This window comes from Narcine bancroftii, chromosome 5, assembly GCF_036971445.1.
Source record: "Narcine bancroftii isolate sNarBan1 chromosome 5, sNarBan1.hap1, whole genome shotgun sequence".
Classification (NCBI taxonomy): Eukaryota; Metazoa; Chordata; class Chondrichthyes; order Torpediniformes; family Narcinidae; genus Narcine; species Narcine bancroftii.
The window spans coordinates 169,901,796-169,914,104 of record NC_091473.1 but is presented as its reverse complement, the minus strand read 5'-3'; the positions used below and the strand labels follow the sequence as shown (position 1 = coordinate 169,914,104).

At 39.9% G+C, this 12,309-nt stretch overlaps 1 protein-coding gene across 11 annotated transcripts in view; it reads left to right on the top strand.

The window, feature by feature from the left end:
• The window catches only part of LOC138764176 (voltage-dependent L-type calcium channel subunit alpha-1D-like), a 427,400-nt gene that overhangs the window by 379,686 nt on the left and 35,405 nt on the right, over positions 1-12,309 (top strand). For all 11 annotated transcript variants that reach the window (XM_069939715.1, XM_069939725.1, XM_069939713.1 and 8 more), the window contains 2 exons: positions 5,160-5,276; positions 7,856-8,211. In XM_069939715.1, the coding sequence (XP_069795816.1) occupies positions 5,160-5,276; positions 7,856-8,211 (473 nt within the window). The remainder of the gene's footprint in view (positions 1-5,159; positions 5,277-7,855; positions 8,212-12,309) is intronic.

Here is a 12,309-nt window from a genome sequence, read left to right as displayed (position 1 = left end):
AGCTTGGGCAGACAACTTGGTCAGCATGGATGTTGAGCCAAATGACTTGTTTCCTTGCTGTAAAACTCAATGGCTCCATAACTTGGAGAATCAAGGGATGAGAGATTGAGTGGGAAGGTTATCTTGAGGTGCATGTCAGCATGGTTTTCTTAAAGGAAAATTATGCCTGACAAATTTATTGCAATTTTTTGAAGGGATGACAAGAAGAATAGACAGTGGATGTTGTGTATTTGGACTTTCAAAAGGCCTTCAACAAGATGCCACATATAAGGCTGCCAAACAAGATGAGAGCCCTTGGAATTACAGGAAGGATACTTGCATGGGCTGTACATTGGCTGGTTGGCAGGAAACTGAGAGTAGGAATAAAGGGATCCTATCCTGGTTGGCTACCTGTTACCAGTGGGATTCTGGAGGGATCAGTGTTGGGGCCACTTCTTTTTAAGTTATATATAAATGATTTGGATTATAGAATAGATGACTTTGTGACTATATTTTCAGGTAGTAGTGCTGAGGATAATACCAAAAGGCTGCAGAGAGACTTGGAGAATATGGAAAGAGGTGGCAGATGAAATATAATGCTAGAAATTGTATGGTCATGTACTTTGGTAGGAGAAATGGACAGGCAGATTATTATTTAGATGGGGAGAAAATTCAAAATTTTAGGTGCAAAGGGAACCATGAGACACTAAAGGTTAACCTCCAGGTTGAGTCAGTGGAGAAGAAGGTAAATGCAATGTTGCCATTCATTTTTAGAGGAATGGTATATAAGAGCAGGGATGTAATATTGAAACTCTAAAAAACACTGGTGAGACCTGTTTGGTGTCTTATTTAAGAAAACACATGCTGGGGTTGGAGGGTTCAAAGATTTACCAGAATAATAACCGGAATGAAAGAGTTAGCATATTAGGAATGATTGTCGGCTCTTGGACTGTACTCGTTGGAGTACAGAAGGATGAGGGGGGACCTCATAGAGGCATTCTGAATGCTGAATGACCTGGACAGAGTAGATGTGGTAAAATTATTTCCCATGGGAGGGGATTAATACATAGAACAATACAGCAGAGTACAGGCCCTTCAGCCCTCGATGTTGTGCTGACTCAAATATTCCTTCCTAAAAAAAGTACTAAACCCTCCCTACCCCATAACCATCTATTTTATTTTTATCCATGTGTCTAAGAGTCTCTTAAATGCCCCTGTAGAGCACGTCGAAAGAATCAAAGACTTGTTGATCCAAACCAAGGCTTTTATTAACTAAAAGAATGGAGCATATCACAAGTAGGTCGACCAGTCCAGAATGATCTGGTCTGGCGAAGAGCAATCCTTTAAGACCTGCCAGTAGGTGTGGCGACACTCTCAGCCAATCACAGTCATCCTCCACTACCATCTCTGCATATACACATTGGTGATAGAATCTGTACTATCACAGCCCCTAATGTTTCAGATTCCACCACCATCCCTGACAAGGCATTTCAGACATCCACAAATCCCTGTTTAAATTTACCTCCCTTCACTTTGTACCTCTGGTGATTCCTATTCTTGCCCTGGGAAACAGGTGCTGGCTGTCTAACCTATATCTATGTGTCTCATAATCTTGTAGGCCCCTATTAAGTTTCCTCTCATCCTTCTATGCTCCAAAGAGAAAAGTCCCAGTTCTAATAACCTGGCCTTATAAAACTTGTTTCCCAATCCAGGCAACATATTGGTAAATCTCCTCTGCACTCTTTCCATAGCTTCCATATCCTTCCTATAATGTGGTGTCCAGAACTGAATACAATATTCTAAGTGTGGTCTTACCAGGAATTTGTAGAGTTCTCTACTCCTGAACTCAATCCCCCATTAATGAATCCCAGCACCCCATAAGCCTTCTTAACTATCCTATTAACCTGTGCTGGGACCTTGAGGAATGTGTGGATTTGAACCCCAAGGTCCCTTTGTTCATCCACACTTTTAAGAAACCAACCATTTACCCTGTACTCAGCAATGTTTGGTTTGTCCTTCCAAAATGCAGAAGCTCACTTATCTGGATTGAAATCCATCTCCCACTTTTCTGCCCAACTCTGCATCCTGTCGACATCCACTGAGTTGGCTCATTTTATTTTTTTGAGGGGCGCTGGACAAAGTGGGGACTCTGTCTGCTTTACAGTAGTCAAAAGTTAAAGAATTTCATGTATGTTATTCTAAATGTAGCATTATGTGACAATAATAGAACCTTCATCTTTGACGATCTTCAGCTCCATCCACAACTCCTACAACCTTCGTGTCATCCGCAAACTTACTGACCCATCCTTCCGCTTCCTCATCATGGCCATTAAATTTTAGGACAAGATGGCACAACTTCAGGATAAAAGGATGGCAAGTTAAAACAGAGATGCAGAAAAATTTCTTGAGCTAGTGCTTTGAGTCTGTGCAACCTGTTACCACAAGCAACTGTGGAAGTGAGGTCATTGGGTGTATTTAAGGCATGGATTGGCAGGTATTTCATTAGTCAGGGCATCAAGAGTTATGGATAAGGCCAGGGAGTGGGGCTGAGTGAGAGGATGGATCAGTTCATGATAGAATGGCGGAGCAAACTCGATGGGCCTACTTCTGCTCCTAAATCTTATGATCTTGTGATGCTGTTGTTGAACAGTTTAAAAGGGTCTTGGGAGGATAACACCTTTTAATATTCATATCATTTACCATAAAATGTTTGGATTTGATTAATAAATGTTGCTGCAGTCTCATCCCTAATCTCTGTACTTCTCTTCACATTTGTGACTTGTCGACTAAAATATCCTTTAAGCGATTTTGTTATATATGGAGTCGTGAGTTCATTGACTGGCCCAAAATGTTCCATGCTTATGCATTGTACATTAGCAGTATCTAGAGGTATGGTAACTGATTGATGTTAAGAAACCTCATCCTATGACAAGTGTGAAGGAAACTAACAGATGCCAAAATGGGCCAGTAATTCTTTATTGGACCAATTAACGTTATGGTAATTCGGTAGGCATTTCATTTACTTTTGTCGTCGCTGTTTACCTGATTCCTGATTGCGTTCTTTCCTCTTTAGCTAGCAAAAGACCCTCGAAAATGGAAAAAGAAGGGTTAAATCAAAGGAGGGAAGGGAAATCAGGATAGGTGGAAATCATGGAGGAGGAATAACGGGAAAAATGGAGTTGGCGTGCGGCTCAATGCACAGTGGAAAGGAGCTTTCCTCTAGACTGTAAAACAGTCCATTCAGGCCTTGTCCCAAAATTAAGGTGCTCCATGGCAATCACTGGGGCTGCAGATTACTGCGGTCTGCCTGTAAAAGGACAAACACATTAACATCAAAGTGAGAAGTTGGTGAAGGTGAACATCATATTCTGGTGAAACTCTTTCATTCACATTTAGTTCTCGGTAGGTGTGCAGTGCTAATTATTTTGGTGCCAGAGCTCACCAAAAACAGCACCAAGGAGTGCTGGAGCCACCCCATGAGGTGCCGGTGCAGTGCTCTGGTGAGCTCCAGCAGCACTGCGCCCCTGGTTCTCGGTTTTGTTTATGCAAGATCCGCTTCTTGTTTTACCATGAAGGTTGTAAATCATGACTTTGTGATCCACGTTCTGTCAAGGTAAGTCAGTAACACATGCCACACATGTTGATAACGTTGTCACTTATGTGAAATAGAAGCACGACATCTGCACTAATGTGGATCATGACAGCAAGTGGCCTCTTTAGTTTGCTGAAGGATAGCACTTCAACATGAAACGAGTGCAAATGCTTTAAGATATTCAGAAAGAGACTAATTATTTTTTTATGCTGAGGATCAGATTACTCTGGTAATTTTGTAAAATTCAGCAAAATTTTACTGCTGAAATTAGCTTGAGGCACAAATCTCTTTTTATGATATAAATGATTTGGAATATATTGCTGTGGCTAATTTTGCAGAAGTTAACAAAATAGGTGGTAGGGCAGGAAGTGCTGAGGATACTGAAAAGCTACAGAGAATTCGATGTATGGCATTCTTCGGAGAAGGGGCAAAAGGTGACATGTGAGATGCAATGTTGGAAAGTGTACGGTTATGCACTTTGATGGGAGAAAATTTAAAATTCTGAGATGCAAAGGGATTTGTGAGTCCTCGTGCAGGATACCCTGAAAATTAACCTCCAGGTGGTGAAGAAGACAAATGCAATGTGGCCGTTCATTTCTAGAGGAATAGCATACAGGAGCAGAGATTTTGGGACTTTAAAATGCACTGGTATGACTTCATTTGGAGTACTGAGTACAGTTTTTGCCACTTTATTTGCGAAAAGACATGCTTGCGTTGGAGAGGATTCAGTGAAGATTTACCAGAATGATACCAGGAATGAAAGGGTTAGCGTATGAGGAACAAGTGTTGGCTCTTGGACTGGACTTGTTGGAGTACAGGATGAGGAGAGACCTCATAGAGGCATTCCGAATGCTGAAAGGCCTGGATAGAGTAGACGTGGAAAGGATGTTCCCCATGGGAGGGGATTCTAGGACAAGAGGGCATAACTTCAGGATAAAGAGACGTCAATTTCAGAGATGCGAAAACATCTCTTTTGTCAGAGGGTCATGACCTGTGGAATGTTGCCACAGGCATCTGTGAAAGAGAGGTTGTTGGGCGTATTTAAGGCAGAGTTTGACAGGTATTTGATTAGTCAGGGCATCGAGGGTTATGGGGAGAAAGTCAGGGAGTGGGGCTGAGTGGGTGGATGGATCGGCTCATGATTAGAATGGTGGAGCAGACTCAATGGGCCAATAGAGCTACTTCTGCTCCTATATCTTGAGATCTTTTGATGTATTTTGTATGTTGTGTCTTCAGTTTTCTGTAATCAAATGCAGCTGACTTCCAGCTAGTCATGTGAATTCAGTCTTCTGCGAGTGTTGGCCAGCCTCTGTACAGGAATTGCCCATTTCAACAAATTGCACCACAAAGTGATGGAACATTAATTCAAGCCGCACTTATTCAGAAGAGTTTAAGCCATTAGGACAAGAGCAATTTATTTGCTCCCTTTGGGTAGGGAGAGGGGTTAAACTTTCTTTGGAACATAAACATTAGCAAGGGCCAAAAGCTGTACAATTTACACTTATCAACCAACTCATGACTGGATAATGAATATCACTGGGATATCAATATGAAGTGACATTTCGAGATAACATATTTTATTTTTTAGGCTGGGCTTAGAACACTACATGACATTGGACCTGAAATTCGTAGAGCAATTTCATGTGATCTACAGGAAGAGGATATTATAGACAGGGCTCGAGAAGAAGATGAGGATATATACAGAGTAAGTTTACACCATTTGTAGTTCCAAATTTTAACCAGTTACACGAATCAACAAATAATTTTTATGATAGCTCAGCATATTTTATCTGAATCAAAACTTGAGCCAGAATTCCTGCAAAAGCAGGAAGTCCAAACATGAAAGTACTCTTCTGACAAGAGTGAAATTGCTGGATTGTCTTAATTTACATCAGAACTCAAAATATGAGTTAGTCTGGAAATGGCTCATTTTATTTATTTACTGCAAGACTTTCAAAAAGCAGTTCTCTTCAAGGTGCCTCTTTGTTCGTATCTTCATTGGTGACCTTGCAATGATGTTGATACTAACTCAGAACTGTCCCCGACTTGAAGTTTAATTACATGATGAGATAATGACACTTATTGCAAACTCCAGTTATTCTCACACTGGCTGCAGTGTCAAAAGATTCAATGGCAATAATGCTGCTTTTTCTATATTACATAATTTATATTTTTGCTGGAGTTGAACACATTTCCTTGCATGAGCCACCATTGCAGCTTTGTAAGAAGATGGCATTGTTTTTCATGTCATGTCCCTTTATGGAACATTTTGCAGGGAGCTTGCACCATCAATGTTGCTGAACACTTGGACACTTTTCCAAGATGTAATTCCCTTCCCTCCCCACCTCACCAATTGAAACTTAAGTCCTCTGAAGTGCTGGTTGATTCTTCCTTGCCTCCCCTGCCCCCATTTCACTTTGATCCTAGCCTCTCCAAGGACTCTAGCTCTGGAGCTGGCAGATTTTTGGTGCCAGTATTGTTAAAGGAATAACTGATGTGTTCAGCAAAGGGCCAATGACCAAAATGGTTGTGGAATGCTTGCATATTAGGATGCTCTAGAAGGCACTGAGGTACTATTAAATAGATATAATTGCCTTTGATCAAGTATTGTGTCTGTCCATCAAATTTCAGGTGACCTCTTTGTCCAGTGGCCTGTGGCACAATATATATATAGCATTCATGCCTGTGGTTGGCTTATTACTAATTTGAGTACCACATAAAAACATTTTAGACTAATGCATTTACTGTATGCTGCATAATAAATTCCACCATTACACGATGAGGTAGAAAGTTCTTTGGTTGTTCTGGCATACTATTAAATAGCATTGAAGTCGACTGCTTCTGAAGGTTTGCTGAGCATGTAACTGGCAGCCAGGCTAATGAAAGCCAAGCAGAATTTCTAGTCCATCTTATAAATGCTGATCAAGGCAACTTTCTCCTTTGTTCAAACTGGTGAGCCTTCTTTAAAATGGTATGGTTATGATTATAAAACTCTTCAAATATGTTTATGATAAAGGATGAAAATGTCCCACCGCTGCAAATTTCAGCAAACCAACCAAAGGCAAGAGAGAATTAGTTGAAAAGTTGAGGAATGATGCAAAATAATAAATTCATATATAAGGACGCATTCTGTAACAGTGCAAAATATAAGTCGTTATATTCACCTCAATGAAACAAAATAAATCAAACTTTGTATTACAGCTTTCAGTTGGCATCTTCAGTTAAAAAAAATTAATTTAGACATACAGTACAGAATCAGGCCATTTCAACCCATGAGTCCGTGCCACCCAATTACACCCCATTAACCTACACTCCCAGTACGTTTTGAATGGTGGGAGGAAACCATCAGAACCCATGGGGAGAATGTGCAGACAGCGCCGGATTCGAATCCAAGTCCCGATCACTGGTGCTGTAAGGGCGTTGCACTAACCGCAATACCAACCGTGCCACCCTCTACTCCAACTGTGCTGCCCTTAAAATTAAAAATCTGCATTAAACTGAAAAGCAAAATTACATTTAATTATATATATTTCAAACCATAAGCTTCTGAGGAGGCATCTTTCTGCATGTAAAGGTATCCATATAAATTCATTCAACCTTGCTCTGCTTGCTAGATTCAGATGCCTCTCATAACAGTACATACTGTATTGGTATCTGTAATGTTTGCTTTCAGCTCATTGATTTGCTTTGTATTAATAATAAGAATTTCAAGGAGTTATATCTGTGCACTAGGAATAAAAATATATATGTCCTGGCTTACTGTTGATGATCAAGCACAATGCCTGAAATTTCTGTGACACTTGGCGGTACAGATTCACTGGAAATTGTGACAAAATAAGCTTTCTTCACATTTCCAGATTATTTTTAATGTAGCCAAATTCTGATGGAAAGGAAGCCAGATATTTCTTGCAACCATCTCTAACTACATAATACACAACATGATGCTTGCCTACCACCAACAACCAGCTGAATCCATATGGCATCTTCACTGAAACAGCAAGCAGGGCAAGAGTACAGCCTCCTGACTGTCCTGGCTCCAGGATCAATAATGGGACCAGGTTTATGATAGTTTGGAGGTCAATAGACTCATCCAGTCAAGCTTACAGTAACAGGCATCATTTCTCATATCACAGCCCATTATTAAAATTAAAATTTTCTTTGTCTTATTTTATGTTTTTATCATCGTCACTCACTGTATTGGTAATAAAATACTACAAACTAAAATGCCTTTTAATAATTTGTAGTGGATTTAATTTCAATTGTTTTTCTTTTACTATTTTGAAGAGAAGTGGTGGTCTTTTTGGCAACCACATCAACCATGTGGCTGTAGACGACAGGAATTCTTTCCAGCAAACAGATGTCACACAACGGCCTCTGCAAGTTAAACGATCCTCAACTTCACCAATAGTTGACAATGACAAAAATCCTGCTTCTACCGACATTAAGAATTCTATATCTCACAACCACAGTTTTCCAGGAAAGATCTCACCAAATTCTACTAATGTCAATCTCAACAATGCAAATGTGTCCAAACCTGCAAATGGAAAAGATCATGGCTCCTCAAATCAGGAACAACCCACTGAAAAAAGCAACTCTCAAACAACATGCCTTGAAAAACCAAGGAAGTCAAGTACCAGAAGGTAAACATTTTCAATTGTTATTTCCTATAATGAATGTGTTTTTAAAATTGAAACTGTTCTTTATTTTAATATTCTGCAAAATCTCATTGTCTCTGATGAAATGAGTAAATATCAAGACACTGATTGACTATTTAAAATAGTCAAATGCAAAACTGCCTTCCTTGGCACCTTATTTTTATTGGCTTTTGTTTTAAAAGTTCAAGCAGTTGTTCTAAAACTCCTAAGTTGCACATTGAACAGTATTCTATCAACTCATATGAGAGGGAAATAATGGCCCCCTTCAGTAAATTAGCCTCCAGTTGATGTGGACAAGAGGTGCAACTTCTTTGAAGTCAAATTGATATTTGTGCATTTTTAATAACTCCTTTGCCTAACATTGTCGCTGAAGTAGGTCAACCAACTTGCTGTACCACTCAATAAGATCGATGCTGATCATTACTGCCCCACTACCCTTTGAGGCATTTTGCATCAATTCGTTTAACTACTTTAAAATATTCAGCAAATTGGCTTATACACTCTTCTCTGAAAGAATCTGAGTGAAGAACTTTCTCCTTATCTAAGTAATAGATTTCTTTCCTGGTGACCTGAGACACCAAGGGTAAACATTTCTGCTGCTTTCAGATTTTTGTGTCTTATCAGAAGTTTCAAATAGATCTACTCTCATTCTTCTCAATTCGACTAGATCATAAATTGTTCCTCTTATTGAGAATGACTTACTTCCTTTCTTGTCTTTGCATCCTGAGATTCCTAATGAAACCAGCATGAGAACCATAGATTCTTTCATGGATGGGGCAGGAGATGGTGAAGTTTCAATAGCATCTTAAATCCACTTTGAGTTCCATGGGCTAGAGGTTCCCAGGAGTCAGTAGGAATCTTGCACTTCTTCAAAGAAATCTTCAAGAATAATTTTTTTTGTAATCCCACAGAAAATATAATGTCTGTTCAATCTAGTGTGAAGCATGTGCATAATGTATCCTGCCCAATGTTGCTGGCTTGAAGGTAACTGCAGTCTCCTTAAGACATTGGAGAATTAGGCCATTCGCCCCATTGAGTCTGCCCTGCCATGGCTGATGTATTTTCCTCTCAAGCCCATTCTCTTGCCTTCTGCCCTAACCTTTGACATACTTACAAATCAAAAACTGTCAACCCACTTTAAATATTCCCTATGACTTGGCATCCACAACCATCTGTAACAATGAATTCCACAGTGCTGGGGATGTTTCCATCAGAGACAAGATTGATTCAATTTCACTTACCCAATTAATTTGGAGGATTTTGGAGACAGCATAGGTGGTATTAGAGTTACCTAATGGCAGTACGTTAGGTCACGGAAGTGTTATGAGGGCTGAAATCGCTGCTTCCTAGAAAACTGTGAGTTTTGTGCCAGATCAATGGTCTTAATTTTCAATGAAAGCATTAGTAAATTTCATCAATACTATCTGCCTTTGCTAACAAGTGGTTTCTGAAATGAGGGGATGGAGTCTGTGCTTTCCAAAATCTCACTGTGAACATTTATTGGCAGTAGGCAATGTGGTCCAAGGGGGCACATTTGTGGAGGACAGTTGTCATGCAACTTTTGGTGCACAACCCATCCATTCAGCAAACAGACTGATGAAATCTTGAAGTTCTACTTCTGAATCTAAGCATACACAGCTATTATCTGCTTCAATTTATTACTGAGATTCCATTGATCTTGTTTTGGAGTAATCCTTGTTGGTTGAACAGTTCCCCATTAATTCTGAAGATTATGGGAAGATTGGTGAAGGGAGGTGTGAGATTATTGGGAGATTGACAAAAGTGTTGAGGGAGTTTTTTTTATCCAGCAGAGACCTTTCTGGAGCCACTCCAGTTGGATGTCTCCATTCTTGAAGATATCACTGTTGCAGCTTTTAATTCTCCTCTTCCCATTTGCAGATGATGAGATTGTGTTTGGAGTTCTTCATGACCGATTGTCCTGATTTTCAATAGGAATACTGTCTGTTCCCAAGGTCATATTTTTGAGTTCTTGTTGGTTGCTGTGGGAGGGGGATCAATGATGCTCACCTCAATGACTCATTTCCCTTCATATGAGTATTGACTAACTTGCTAGTCAAATACTAGTGGGAGGAACCTTGTATGTTTTGGATCATGATTAGGTTTTACAGTCCTGAAGAAATTAATACTCCCTGTACTCTTATCAACCAACTTGTGTTCTTTAAGTTCTAGGTTTTTTGTTGGATCTTTACCTTCAGCCACCAACAGAACTATTTCATTTTCCTTGAGGAAAGGTGAAGCTCCAATCCAGGAAGGACTTGTGTATGGTCAATTAACTCCTTTTTTGTCATTCTAATCAAACCAGCCCTTGATCTTGTCTCACAAGTCCAACATTTTTTCTCCTTGTGCAGATCAGAGTGGGGGTTGTAGGAAGAATGAGGAACCTAACTGTGGCACCGTGGTTCAGGAAGCCATTCAAGAGGCAGAAGAGAAATGTAGTGGTAATCGGGGATAATATAGTTAGGTGAATAGACAAAGTTCTCTGTGGCAGGGATGAAGCATCCCAAAAGCTGTGCCTGGTGCTTGGGTTCAGGACATCTTACCTGGCCTACAGAGGAATTTGCAGTGGGAAGGAAAAGATCCATTATTGTAGTCCATTATTGTGGGTACCAATTATGTAAGTAGAACAGGAAAGACGTTGTGCTAATGGAATTGGAAGAGCTAGGAACCAAATTAAAAATCAGAACCAAAAAAGGTGGTAATCTCTGGATTACTTCTTGAGACACATGCAAATTGATACAGGATCCAAAAGGTTAGAGAGTTAAATGCATGTCTCAGGGATTGGTGTGGGGGAAATTGGCAAGGAGGGAAGAAACTGTTTAAAAGGGACAGGCTCCATATGAGCTGTGATGGAACCTGAATCCTGGCAAATCGCATAATTAGGATTGAGATCACATCTTAAACTAAATAGTGGTTGGTGGGGGGGGGGGGGGGGGGGAGTTCAACAGATTGGATGAAGTAAAGAAGAGTGTGGGAAAAGTAAAAACAAAAGTTAAAAAAGAGAAAACTAAGAGTTGAGGGGATAAAAGTCAACTGCAAAAAAGGCATTGGGTAAAAACACATTGGGTATTAGAGCACTTTATCTGAATGCCCGTAGTATTCGAAACAAGGTCAGTGAACTTGTGGCACAAATCAGTACAAGAGAGAATGATTACAGAAATGTGGTGGCAGGGTGGAGAGGATTAGGAATCAAATATCCAAGAATAACAGTTAATAAGGAAGGACAGGCAGGAAGGTAAGGGAAGTGGGGTAATGCTGTTAGTTAATGATGAGATAAGGGCAATAGTGAGAGTTGATGCAAGACCTAATGAGAAAAATGTTGAGTCCATTTGGATGGAATTAGGAACAGTAAAGGGAAAAGAAATCACTGGTGGGAGTTGTCCATAGGCCACCCAATGATAACATTGCAGTGGCACAGGCAATAAACTAAGAAATATCGGAGGCATGTAAGGATGAAACAGCAGTTATCGTGGGGGACTTTAACATGCACAAAAACTTGGTGAATCAGGTGGTTGAGGCAATCTTGAGGAGAACTTCATAGAATGCATACGTGGTGACTTTCTTGAACAGCATTTCACTGAACCTACAAGGGAATGTGCTATCTTAGATCTGGTCCTGTGCAATGAGCTAGGTAAAATTAGTGATCTTGTAGTTAGGGATCCTCTTGGAAAGAATGATCACAGTATAACTGAGTTTCTCAAACAAATGGATAATTCAATTGTTTGATCTAAAACAGTGGTTCTCAATCTTTTTCTTTCCACTCATATGTCACTTTAAGTAATCCTTATGCCATTGATGCTCTGTGATTAGTAAGGGATTGCTTAAGGTGGGATGTGAGTAGGAAGGGAAGATTGAGAATCACTGTTCTAGACCCAATTGTTACTGAAATATTATGCTTGGGAAAAATTGTAATTGGCACATTTCCTTTGGAGTTATGAAACCATGCACAAAATGAGTCAGTTAGGTACGATTAAAACAGTGGTTTTCAAATATTCTTTCCACCCATATGCCACCTTAAGCAATCCCTTACTAATCACAGAGCACTTATGGCATGGGGATTAAAAT